Source organism: Loxodonta africana, chromosome 22, assembly GCF_030014295.1.
Source record: "Loxodonta africana isolate mLoxAfr1 chromosome 22, mLoxAfr1.hap2, whole genome shotgun sequence".
NCBI classification, from domain to species: Eukaryota; Metazoa; Chordata; class Mammalia; order Proboscidea; family Elephantidae; genus Loxodonta; species Loxodonta africana.
The window spans coordinates 14,537,527-14,550,732 of NC_087363.1; the positions used below are offsets into that span (position 1 = coordinate 14,537,527).

At 48.3% G+C, this 13,206-nt stretch overlaps 1 protein-coding gene across 3 annotated transcripts in view; it reads right to left on the minus strand.

Annotated features, from left to right (window-relative positions):
• FLNB (filamin B) overlaps positions 1-13,206 on the minus strand; it is a 162,228-nt gene that overhangs the window by 28,741 nt on the left and 120,281 nt on the right. Inside the window, exons 28-34 of one of the 3 annotated variants that reach the window (XM_003410042.4) lie at positions 12,111-12,300; positions 9,635-9,882; positions 6,375-6,413; positions 5,519-5,621; positions 4,584-4,724; positions 1,816-1,944; positions 910-1,083 (exon numbers count right to left, since the gene is read on the minus strand). In XM_003410042.4, coding sequence (XP_003410090.2) covers positions 910-1,083; positions 1,816-1,944; positions 4,584-4,724; positions 5,519-5,621; positions 6,375-6,413; positions 9,635-9,882; positions 12,111-12,300 — 1,024 coding nt within the window. Of the gene's footprint in view, positions 1-909; positions 1,084-1,815; positions 1,945-4,583; positions 4,725-5,518; positions 5,622-6,341; positions 6,414-9,634; positions 9,883-12,110; positions 12,301-13,206 lie in introns of all 3 variants that reach the window. The other 2 variants (XM_003410040.4, XM_003410043.4) reach the window with 2 other exon arrangements.

Genomic DNA, 13,206 nt, shown 5'->3' on the forward strand with positions numbered 1-13,206 from the left:
AACTGTGCCTTGGACAATAAGCAAACCTAACCAACTTCTGTCTGGTTATGGGGAGAGGAGGACCTGAGAGGACTGAGGACCTGTGCTCAAGTGGCACAAGGCCCTCCCACCTGCCTGCCACCCTCTTGGGCAGTTCTCGGGTAAACGCTCATCACGTTCCACATGGAACTGTCGGCTGCTTCACAGACAGGTCTCAGAGCAGGAGCCTTGTCTTGTGACTCCACTGAGGGCCTGAGCCAGAACACAGCAAGTAGAACAGAAGTTAGGAGGATGGGCTTTAGAATCAGATAACCCAGCTCTGGATCCCAGATTGCCCACACGTGAACTTGGCTAAGCCATGCCTTCTTCAAGCCTCACTTTCCCCATCTGTAAAATGGACAGCAGGAAGTCTATGTGGCAGTGCTGTTCGTCCTTGAGTTCATTTACTTATTCAATATGTAGCACTTGAACCCCTCTATCTGAGGGCTACCATTTGAACGCTGGTGGCACACTGGCACAAAATAGTACCAACACCACTACCAGCTGCCGTCAGCTCTGACTCATGGCAACCCCATGTGTGTCAGGGTAGAACTGTGCTCCATAGAGTTTTCAATGGCTGCAATCTTACAGACTTACAATCTCAAGGACTTCCTCCAGAGTCGCTGCTGGGTGGACTGAACCGCCAGCCTTTTGGTTGGTGGTCGAGCACAAACCGTTTGTACCACCCAGGCACCCGGCACACTATGAGCACCTTCCAAAGGGTAGCTCTTGTTTTTTCCTGATCACTTGCTAACAGAGGAGTCCCGCTTCCTCCTCAAGGAACCCCCACGCAGTCTGACCTGAGTCAGACGCCCAGCTGCTGACCCAGGTTGGGCAGGGACAGGCTTTGGGGTGCCGCCATACCCACCCCTGGAAGCCCCCAGGCCCCACCTGTGATCTTGGCTGTGAAGGGGCTGCCCGGGATGTGCTTGTCGTTGTACTTGACCAGGATGCTGTAGTCGCCTGGCAGAGTGGGCAGGTAGGTCACCGTGCACGTCCCATCTTTGTTGTCAATGCAGCTGATTTCGGCCTTTGAGGGCCCCTCAATAGCCAGGTCCAGACCCCCTGGGAGTGGGACCAGGGAGGGAGGGGTTAGGGAGAGATAGCATCCTTGTTTCACAGCGACAGCAACTTATCTGGGGTACCCCTGAGGCTGGGACAACTGACTGACATGCCACGTGAGCTGTGGGAAAGGGGCTGTGTCATCAGAACAAAGCCACTTGCAAGGTAAAACGCCCATTGGGAAGACACCCCAGTGTCTGAATTCCTCCCTGCAAGTAACCCTTTAAGTCCTCTCCACTCTTAGGGACATGTGAGAAGATAAACGGATGGAACTCTGCATGCTGATCATATACAGGAGGATCTCAGACAGGTGGTCAGCATCGGCCAGGCACCAGGTGCCATCAGGGAAATCCAATGACAACCATAAAGTTAGAACTCTCCATGAACACGAGGGGTACAGAGCTATATCTAGGATAGACCTCTAACCAACTCGTGAGGGCATCTGGGTAGAGGTACATGGGTAAAAAGAACAAAACCAAGACCATCATCAGCCCCAAACACTTAAGTGTCAGGCCGGTCACCCAAAACATTTCACAGCATGTGATTTCACTCAGGACAAGAAGGACTTCAGAGGTCTCTGCTTTGGATGGAAGACAGAAGCAGGGACAAAGTCACACGTGAGAAAAGGTAAAACAAACACTGTCATGCAACAGTCTCGCTTTTAAAAGCCGCCCCAGAATTGCGTTCACTTCGCTTTCCAAATGGAAGCATACAAACCCACACACCACGCCGTACCTTCTCCCGCGTCCTCGGTGATGATGGTGAAGGTGGCGGTTTTGTTGGCCACACCATACACCAGGCCTGGGCCGTAAGCAGACACGCTCCCACTGTTGGGGTAGTTGACGTAGAACTGGAGCGGGCTCTCTTGGGTTTGCAAAGGACACAGACAAAACCGTGAGTCGTGAGAGGCGAACACAGACCATGGGCAATGGCATCTTAACATTTACCTATCGATAGGTGGGCTTGGAGCCTCCTACCCAAAGGACCTAGAGGGCTGTGGAGCCCCCATCCCAGGCACCTGAGGGGTCTGCTCAGTGCTGCTCCTTCAATCATTACATAAGAAAGGCAATCCTGAGTCTGCTCCAGACTAGGGCAGTGGGGCAGAGGCAGGGGAATCCAGCTGAGCTTGACAAATGCGGAGGAAACACCTGCACCATGTGGAGAATGACCGGCTCGTACTACTAGAGGGTGCGTGATGAGAAGGCCTTTTAGAAAGCCATCTGCCTGCACCTTTCAAAAGGTAAGGCCCTATGACCTAGGGATCCCATCACTAGGAGTCCATCCTACAGGAGTGCTTCCTCTCACCCACCCCATTTCCAGCCCTATGCAAGGGCTTTCATTTCTAGTGTTCAGATAAAAATAGGAGATTCCAGTGTCTAACAATACCAAAAACAAACAAACAACAACAAAACCCAGCTGTCATCAAGCTGACTCCAACTCATGGTGGCTTCATGTGTTTCAGGACAGAGCTCTACTCCACAGTTTCTGATGGCTGTGATCTTTCAGAAATAGATTGCCAGGCCTTTCTTCTGGGGCACCTCTGAGTAGATCTGAACTGCCAACTTCTTTGTTAGCACCCAAGCACTTAATTATTTGTGCCACACAGGGACTCCTGGTAAAATAAACGCTGGCCTATTCATGCAGTCATTGAGAGGAATGATGGCGCTCTGAATGTACTACCTTGGGAGATTATCCATAATGTGTTGCATTAAAGAAACAAAAGTCAGCCACTGCATGATATTAATACCATTATCTCATTTCTTTAAAAACTGAATTGTGTGCATGTTTGTAGCTACACAGAAAAACATCTGAAAAGATAACACATTCACACCTCCCAGGGAAATTGAAGAGAAATCACGAAAGACACACTTTTTAACTCTCTCTACATCTGTAACTTTAGAATATTTAAATAGGAGCAGATAATACGATTTTGTTTTAAACAAATATTATGTACACATACACACATTAACTAAAGTGAACTGTCAACCGGGGTGAAATATTTGCAACTCCTATCGCAAATTAGAAACTGATATGGAAAAGGCCAACAACCAAACGGAAAAACAGGCCAAGGATACAAACGTTCAGTTAAGAGAAAGAAATGCAAATGGTACTTAAACATAGGGAAACTTGCTCAGTCTCACTCAGAAGAGAAACACAAATAAAGCGACACCACAATACCATTTGCCGACTATCAGACTGGCAAAGATCCCAAAACTTGATAGTATACGCCGCCACTGGCCAACTCGCGGAGATCCAGGTAGTCTCGGACTTTGCCGGGGGGTGTGTGCACTGGAACAAGCTTTATGAAGGCCATCTGGCTAGATGTAGCACAACTATGGGTGCCTGCGCCCTCTGACCCCACACTTTCTCCTCTGGGGAAATGATGTCTGTAAAGGGCTCTTCACTGCAACCCGGCTGGTGATAAGAAAAGGTGGGAACGCTGCCCTCCAGGAGGGGAACCGGTTCATCCAAATGGTGGAAGACTACAAAGACGCTCTCTTGTCCCAACATGGAAAGCTCTCCTGGATATATTGTTAGATGAAAATAGCAAGGGCAAGATAGTGTACAGAATTTTAAAAAATAAATAAATAGTTGCCGGGGAGCCAATTCCAACTCACGGCAACCTCCTGTGTCAGAGCAGAACTGCGCTCCACAGGATTTTCAATGGATGGTTTTTTACAAGTAGGTCACCAGGCTTTTCTTCCACAGCACCTCTGGGTGGACTGAACCTCCAACGTTTTGGTTAGCAGCTGAGCATGTTAACCATTTGCACCACCCAGGGGCTCAATGTGTAAAATAGGCTACTGTTTATGTAAAAAAAAAAAGAGCAATTAAAAATCTATATCCCCGTTTACTTGTAGAACATAAAAACATGAACACCAGTTAGGTTCAAAGAGAGGGCAGATGGGGATATGGATGGGAGGGAACCTTTCATCACGTCATTCTTATTTTAAAACCACGTGTATGTGTAACCTACCCAAAATATTAACGTAAAAAATGAAGGGAGATTTAAACAATTAAAAAGAACAGGAACGCTGTGCTCACTGACGGAAATGAAACCGGAGCTGGCGTCCTTGTCAAGGGCTCTCTGACAATCAGGCAGTTTGTCTTTCTCTCTCCCAGTCATGCTTCATGACCTCTTCCCCTGCCTTGGAGTCCTACTCAAAACCGCCACGCCTCGTAGGGTCCTGCAGGCCGGGCTGGAAAGTCCCTCGCTGCTCCTCATATTGTCCTCCCAGCTCACCCTTTGGCCACACTTAGCAGGGTGACAAAGACAAACAAGCCCAGCCCCGAGGACCTGTGTTGTGACCCACGGTGCTGAGCGGCAGCAGCCTGTCTGGCAATCGCTGGACCTACTGGGGGCATGGGCCCCTCTGTTTCACAGGGATGCTGACACAGCTTTCCCCAACCTGCTACCGAGAACCATTCCACGCACAGAACCTCCCAGACTTCCAGGCCTAAATCACAGGGTCCTGCAGGGCCACCGGCTGAGCGCGACTCACCAGGGATGTGGCTGCCCATATATTTGATGTGCATCTCATGGAGCCCGACCTCCGAGGGGGCGTATCTGACGGTGACCGTGCCGTCCTTGTTGTCCACAATCTCGGGGGTGGCCGTCTTCCCAGAAGGCATGTGGACCTCCCCTAGGAGTGCAAGGAGACAGGACCATGAGCCCCTCGGCCGCTTGCCCGGGAGAGTCTGAGTGCAAGGCAGGATGGCTTCAGAGTCAAGGCTTTCATCCCCAGGAACACTCACTGCTTGCGGGATGCCTTCAAAGTCAAGGCTTTCACCCCCAGGAACACTCACTGCTGGCGGGATGGCTTCAGAGTCAAGGCTTTCACCCCCAGGAACACTCACTGCTGCCCCAAACGTCCAAGGCTCAGAGTGGGGAAACAGAGACCTGTTTGCCTTTGGCTTCCACAAGATGTGCCAGGCAGCTCCTAAGTGAACGGTTTTCTGCTACTGACAACTCAGAAGCTCAGACAGGATGTACGAAGGACCACGAAGCCAGGAGATTAGTACAGAGTCAACTCAGAGAGAAGCAGGCATTAAAAGCAGGCTGCATAGGGCAAGTGACAACTCCTGTACAGGAGGCCCCCGCGCCACGGTCAGGTTTGGAACAGCTGGAGACTAAGGGAAGGCAGAAAAAAGGGGGTAACAGAAATCCGACAGCTGAGAAGTGTCCAACCACAGCAGTTCCAGGCCCTCTTGAGAACGCGACACAAACTATGCACGAACTGCCACCTCTGAGAAACACATACACACACAGAACATCTGAAATCTCAGGTCTCATGGGCCAACCCTTAAATCAAGAACCAGAGGCTCTGGGTTAAGGACCCCGGTCTGGTGGACAGGTGGGATCACATTCCAGCACCATCCTGGAGAGCTATCGCCAGCGAGTGAGGGCAAGGTGGCCTTCATGAGAGAGAGTGCTTACCAGTAATTTCTCCTTTCCTGACTGCAAACGGGATGACCAAGTTGAAAGGCTTAAATCCCAGGCCATTCATGTCACTCACTGGGACATAGGCCTCCTCGGTTACCTAAAAACAGGAAGCAAAGGTCACTGGGTAAAGCAGACAACAGAGCAGGCTAGTAAAGCTACACGGGGAGAGCAGCTGGCAATTCTGCAAGTCAGTTGAGCCGGGATTTGTGGCCATGGCTGCCCATGGGGTGTGGGCTTTGTCTACTGGCCCGGGGTGCAGGGCCGAACCTGAAGGACTTGAGAAGCTGTGCCAACCAATTGCTAGAGATCATTCGGCAGTCTGCTTGTAAAATTTCCAGCAGCGCCCCCAGGAAAGAGGAAAAGTGAGAGATAGCAATGTCTGTGAGTCCCAAGAGGCTCCACCTGGAAAGCTTTAGTTGCTTGTGGCCTGGAAAAGAAGGTGCGTTTTAAGTGGCAGCGAGCAGAGCAGTGGCTTTCCCCTGGACAGAACCCGAATGTGCAAGTGGTGGTTCTGAGAGTCAGCAGGAGGGCTGAGACAGCTGTCCATCTTTTTCTTTACACACGGAGACACACTGTGGTGAGCGTGATCACAGACAGGACGGAGGGCGACGCGCGGAGTGCGTACGATGACACCAGGGGGGGCCTTATCACAGGGAAAGCGGGGGCTGTTGTGATGGGCTGATGTGGGGGAGGCGAATGAATGACCGGCACACCAAGAGGGCTTAAGCAGTCCCCAGAAGCAGGCTGTAGCTTTTCTGAAATGAAGGCTGAGTCAACACAGAAACATAAAAAGGAAAAAAAAAAAAAAAAAGTATACCCAGGGCCTGAATCCAGGGGGACATGCATTTACCGGTGCCTCCTCCACAGCTGTGGCTTCCCCATCCGTGGCCTGGTTGGTGGCAAATGGAGATTAGTTGGGAATCACATTGGAACAACATTGCCGCTTAGTAGATTCTACAACCTGAGAGCTGCTTCCTCCTGCCTGCTTCATCTCACACGACAGCCAGCCGCTCGCTTTGGCGGGAGCATACATTCTTACCACCCTTTGGAGAGCAACGTGGTGTCCTCGCCTCAAATGGCAAACCCATGTGCCCTCTGAAGCCACAAACCCACTTCCAGGAAGCGGGCCTACAGCAATTCTGGCAGGACACAGGTATGTGAGGTACACCGTTTGTGAGAGTAAATGACTAAAGCAACCTAAACGCCCCTCTGTAAGGGGCTCTGTTACATACATGATGGCATATGTGCACCGTGGAGCCAGTGAAGCCAATCGGAAGGAGCGGTTACATTTTAGGAGTTAGCACAGAAGTGTATTTCCGGCACACTGAGGAAGTAAGCAAGTCGCAAGACGATACTTTCATGGTGGTCCCATTAACAAAACGGAAGTGTCTGTTGTGTAAACAGAAAAACTAACAGGGTCATCTCTGCAAGATGGAAAGGGGACACTTTTCTTAATAAATGCCTAAGGGGTTAATGTTTTAAATTTTTTAATAAATTCATTAATAAAGCTTAAAGTCTTAGACTTCATACTCCTTCCAACCGAACCAATAAGGAAGGACCCCAGTGGCCTTCTCAACCCCCTACTTTTGCCATGACAAGAACTGAAGGCCTCCTCTGTGGGGGCATGTACCCATGTTAACTCCTTTTTCTGTATTTTGGCATTGGCAGAAAGGGGGCTTCACTTACAAAGGCAGCTTTGTAAGCTTCTACATTTGGGAACAGCCCTGTCCCCCCACTTCTGGGGCCCTCTCAGATCGAGGTTATTCAGGGATGCATCAGCCATGGGGCTAAGTGATGGCCTTTGATCCAAGACTTCTCGAATGTTGAACCACAGGGCTAGGCCGTGACCTCTCGTGGCGAGGTTGTGTGATGTGTTGAACTGAGACTGGAGGCTGTGGGTCTCCTCGAGACACCTGCTAGGAACACTGGGGGTTCATGTCCTCCAGGCCCCAAGCCTGTAGAGGGACGTAAGGGGTCTACCCAGTTGAAGTCAGTGAACAGAAAGTCAGCCAGCTGGGTAAGGCTGGTGTTTTTTTTTTTTTTTGGTCATTTTCTGCCATCAGCAGTTGCTAGGGGGCAGTGTGTATACACAAAGTATCCCTGCTTTATGTGCAGTCCAGGGCCTGTGGTTGTTCTTAGCTGCCCTCCAGTCAGCCCCTGACTCATGGCCACCCCATGCACAACAGTGTAGGACTGTTGTGATTCATAGGGTTTTGTTTGTTTTTTTTTTTATCCATAGGGTTTTCATTGGCTGATTTTCAGAAGCAGATCACCAGACCTTTCTTCCTAGTCCATCTTAGTCTGGAAGCTCCACTGAAACTTGTTCAGCATCATAGCATCACGTAAGCCTCCACTGACAAACGGCTGGTGGCTCAGCATGAGGTGTGCTGGCTGGAACAGAACCCGGGTCTCCCGCATGGAAGATGAGAATTCTACACTGAACCACCACTGCCTGTAGGTAACATTTACTCCTGATGAGTTTGGCAGCCCTCACTTCAGGACCCTGGCCTGCCTGCTAAGATGGTCCTCAGGATTTTGACACTGATTTTCATGCTCAAACCCTCCCAATATGGTCTTATATTCCCAGTGGCATTGCGCTCTGCCCAGTGGCTGCTTCCATGGTCCAAGATTCTAACCAATCAGATAAAACCCGCCATGGGCTAAAAACAGAATCTTAAAATTGCAGAGAGACTCCTTCTCTGTAAACAAGAAGAGCACAAACTTTTTAGCTGCATTTCTCCCCTGCAAGAAAAAACACTTCCAAGTGAACGATGCCAAAAGTTGAGAAGTGTTTATATACTTGAGACATAAAAGGGCCTCCCAGATCTCTAGTAAAATGTTTACAGATAAACAAACGTCTAGGAAAGGCAAAAAAGCCATGACAGGTGACAGGATGCAAGAGAGTCCCTGGGCTTCTGTTTAAAGTAGAGCCTGCTTGTCCTTCCCCACGGCTGCACAGAGTAGAATAATCAGAAGGTAGTTCAAAGGCTGTGCATGGGGCCAGGTCATCAAGGGCCTAAGAATCTCATGGTCCGGCGTGGCTGCTGCCCTCAGCATCAAAAGACACGGGGAGGGAGATGGCTTGGCACTTGGTGGCTGTCCAGAGTGGACTTGGGTTCTAGGTCTGTTCCTAAACCTCTTGAATTTACCTAGGGTGCTGCTTTCCTCATTTGTAAAGCAGTCAACAACGTTAAAGAACTGTCCAAATGCGATCAAATTGACAACAGCAACTAGAAAGAGTAGCTAAGAAACTTATGGGGCAGTGAGTTTATGTTAATGGACTTGTAAGTTTATGTCAATTTAGAAAAGGAGGGTGAGAATGGCTGCACAACTTGAAGAATGTAATCAATGGTACTGAATTGTACGTGTGGAAACTTGAATTGGTGTATGGTTCTGCTGCGTCTATTCTCAATAACAACAACAAAATAAAATAAATTATTAAAAACAAACAGTCAACAATCCTTGGTTTTGAGGGTCCAATGAGGTTTCTAACCTCTTTCCTGAGTGAAGAATCTTAATAATCAGAAGACGATCTCAAGGTTACTCAGAACTGAAAATTAAAGACCCTTTGCATTCTCTAGCCCAGACATTTGCATAATGGTTTCCTTTACTCCAGATGTTCCCAGTTTCGAAAGACAAGGTATTTCCCCCTCATAAGCAAAATGTAGACCTTTTTAAAACAAAACCGGAGGTACTTTGAGTCCTGGGATACAAGAGTCAAGTCCCCAGACAAAACAACATCCTCTCTTCTCTAGCCATGGAGAATGGCCATGGAGTTGGGGAAAGAACTAGTGGAAGAAGATGAGAAAGTGCAATGTTTTACTTATGAACGTTTTTTAAATAAAAGCGTACCCTTTAGAACTGGCTTAGGCTAGGACACTGCCTAGGTGTCTCAGCATGGCAGGTGCCTTGATGGCCAACAAGATTCCCTAAAAGCCCTAAGAGCCAACGGGTCTCTAGAGATTACAACTCTACAAAGTCAGGACTGCTTTAAAAATTATTTTTAAAGAAAAAAAAGTAGAAGTGGAAATCCTAGCCAGGGCTCAGTAAATGGTGGCTATTATTGTTTCTGCTGATAGCAGTCTGCCCTGGAGAAGGAATCTGTCTTACCATCACGGTGAAGGGGCTGTTGGGAATATCGACGCCACCAAAACGCACGTAGATCACGTAGGTGCCCGGCTTGGCGGCCGTGTAGAAGATGTCGTAGGTGCCATCCTCGTTCTCAATGACATCGGCCTCGGCCTCAGTGCCGTCTGGGGTCAGAACGGTGCAGGTCACTTTCCCTTTCCCAGCGGTCTTGGCATCGACCATGAAGCCCACTTCCTCACCGGTTTTCACGGTGGAGGCGATTCCGGGACCTGGGGAGAAACAAGTTCAGCAGAAGAGAACGGACGCCTCAGCTACAGACACTTGCCTTGGAGGCTGCAAAACAAATCATGCTTGTTCGCACCATGTCTGTAAATGTTAGCCCTGCAGCTGCTGCCACACAGAGGGCACACCCAAAGGCCACTTGGGGAACGTGCTGCGCAAAGGGGGTGTTTCATCAATTACTCATCAAATACGGAGTACCTGCAAACTCTAAGTGTCAACCAAATGTTAGACCTGGTTCACCAGCACTCAAGGGTATGTGGGATAAAGGTCAACTTTCAGCATCGAACATACATTGGGCGTTTCCTAAGTGCCACGTACATAGAAAGGTGAGCAAGACAGGCCCCACTCTCGAGGAGTTTGTAACAGCAGATGAAGGCACCAAGAATGACAGCTCAACCTGCCATGGAAACAATGAGGGGCACTAAGTTATAGAACAGATAATCAATAGTTCTTCAGAGAATTGTCCTGCTCTAAGAATTTATATCCCAAGAGTTGCCACATTGACAGAGGGCTTCCTGAAAAAACGGGAAATGGCTGAATTCTGATGGGTACTCCTCAAACAACGTCCAGTCTCTCTTTCTCTCTGTCTGACTTGTGGCAATATCAGGGAATGCAGAAAATGTGAACTAAAAGCACACTGGCAAAAATAAGTCAGGTGTGTAAGAGCAAGGAGGAGTCACAAGACCATTGCTCAGACAGAGCAGTGGAAGAGGAGATGGGAGCCAGGCTGTGGAAGGCCTTGAATGATACACCAAAGGTGTGCAGAACGGGAGCCCCAGGCTGAGCAAAGTACTCAACAGGATTGATTCTGCTGGAGGTGAGGCAGGAAGAGGGCCTGGAGGAATGGGCAAGGAGGAAGTCCCTACCCAACATTAACCCTCAGGTTAAGACAATTCAGTTTATCACTGGCAAAACAGATCTAGGAAATATCTGATTGGCCCGTGTCATGGATTGAATTGTGTCCCCCCAAAAGTATCTGCGAACTGGGCTAGGTCATGATTCCCTTGTATGACTGTATGACTGTCTATCATTTTATCTTCTGATGTGATTTCCCTAAACGTTGTAAATCCTATCACTATGATGCAATAAGATAGATTAGTGGCAGTTATATTGATGAGGTCTATGAGATTAGGTAGTGTCTTAAAGCCAAAAGAGAGAAGCAAGCAGAGAGACAGGGGGACCTCATACTGCCAAGAAAGCAGCCCGGGAACAGAGCACGTCATTTGGACCTGAGGTTCCTGCACTGAGATACACCCAAACCAAGGGAAGACTGATGCATGATAAGGACCTTCCTCCAGAGCCAACCGAGAGAGAAAGCCTTCCCCTGGAGCTGGAGCCCTGAATTTGGACTTCTAGCCTCCTGGACTGTGAGAAAATGAACTTCTTTGTTAAAGCCATGCACTTGTGGTATTTCTGTTATGGCAGCACTAGATGACTAAGACAGCCAGTGTTTCAAAATTTCTGAATTTTGGCCCTAAGTAAGTGAAAAAAGGTCAAGTTGAGCCATTTACAACCTTGCCCCGAAAGCCAAAAGATTTTCTCCATTTTAGAACTGGTTGAGATACAAGATAATTGATTTTGTTACCTTAAAGAAAATAAAATTTGCTTCATTCCACAGATGGAGATATGTATTTTGAAATCTGCTTGAGCGGTATCACAGACTTGTAAGAGGTGTTCTTAGAAAATGAAAGAACCATGTACCAAATAGCTGCATCTCAGACATTAAAGACACTGTGATGCTCATGGAGAAGTCCTGAGGGGCCTAGACATAAGTCCTGAGTGTTGAGGAAAAACCTGGATTCTTCCATGGGTTTCTCTAACACTGACCTGAAACGCTCTTGAAACCATCTACTCATGGCAGAAAGTTGCTGCTTTTCATGGGATTCACCATCATACTTGAGATCTCAACAAATGTACCCACTTCAAAAAAAGTGACAGAACAATAGCTCCCATGTGCCAGGCACCGCACTAAGTATGTTTCATGGCTGACCTCACCCAATCTTTGCAATAACCCTGTGGAACACTCTGATCTTTTGAAGAGCTTCACGAGTCTAAATGTTCCCCAAAAAGATCTTCAATCCAAGTCTGACTGAAACTCAGAGCAGTTGAGCAACTTGCCCTGGTCACACAGCTACTAAGTGGTAGCAAAGCGCTAGCTCGTGGCTTTCTAACTCCAAAGCCCACGCTCTGCACCTGGATGCTACCCTGCACTCACCGGTGGCCAGGCACTTGCTGGCATCGCCCGTCTGGGTGGCCCGGATGCGGTAAGGAGAATATGGGATGTCATCCCCTCCATAGGTGACCCCAATCGAATAGCGACCGGTCTTGTCAGGGATGTAGGTGACAGCATAAGTGCCATCTTTATTGTCTTGAACAACGGCTCTTTTGGGTTTTCCCTCTTGGTCCTGTGGATCACAGAGAAATACTCTATAGAGTGCTGTCATCAAGATGTAGAAACCATTCATGGAAAACCTTGACACATTTTGTTTATTAGTTAGTGCCTCTAGGCAGAGTGGACAGGGCCCTGGTGGCTCAGTGGTTAACAGTTTGGCTGCTAACCAAAAAGCTGGCAGTTCAAATCCACAGTCGCTTCTTTGAAACCTTGTGGGGCAGTTCTACCCTGTCCTATAGGGTCGCTATGCGTCAAATCAACTGGACAGCAATGAGTTTTTTTTTTTAAGTGGGAGGGGGCAGAGGCTTAAAAAGATCTTTTATTTTTTGGCAGGGAGAGAAGGTCACAGGTTCCTTTAACACCGTGATGGCCATAGTCAATTTTTAACAACTTTTTTGTCAAGTGACCAAATAGAGCTTTTGCTCTAAATCCACTGAAATTTAAGGAGGTAAGTACAACAGAGGCTCCCACTCACAGGCCACCACATCCATTCTCCTTTTTCTCTTTAGTACTAGGACCCTAACTCTTAACTACCTGAGCTGAACGAAGAAATACAAGACTCCCACTTCCTAGCACTCCTTGCCAAGAGGTATGACCATGTGACTTATGACCAACTTTTGGCAAATGAAAGTGGAAGTCTTATGACGGCCTTCTGATAGGGCTGCTTAAGGGAGCGATTGAACTGGGAGGGCCTCTTTATTCCCTCTGCCTTTTCTCCACCTTCTGGCCTACCATGCATATACGATGGCTAGAGCATTGGCAGCATTGTTGGTCCATGAGGAAACTTAAGTAGAGAGGTAGCTCTGCTTCCTTGATGAGCCATGGAGCCACCTAGGTGGCTTACCTACGTGGGCAAGTATCACTCTTATAAAAGGCTTCTTTTATAACAGAAAATAATCCCATGTGTTTAAGCCATTCT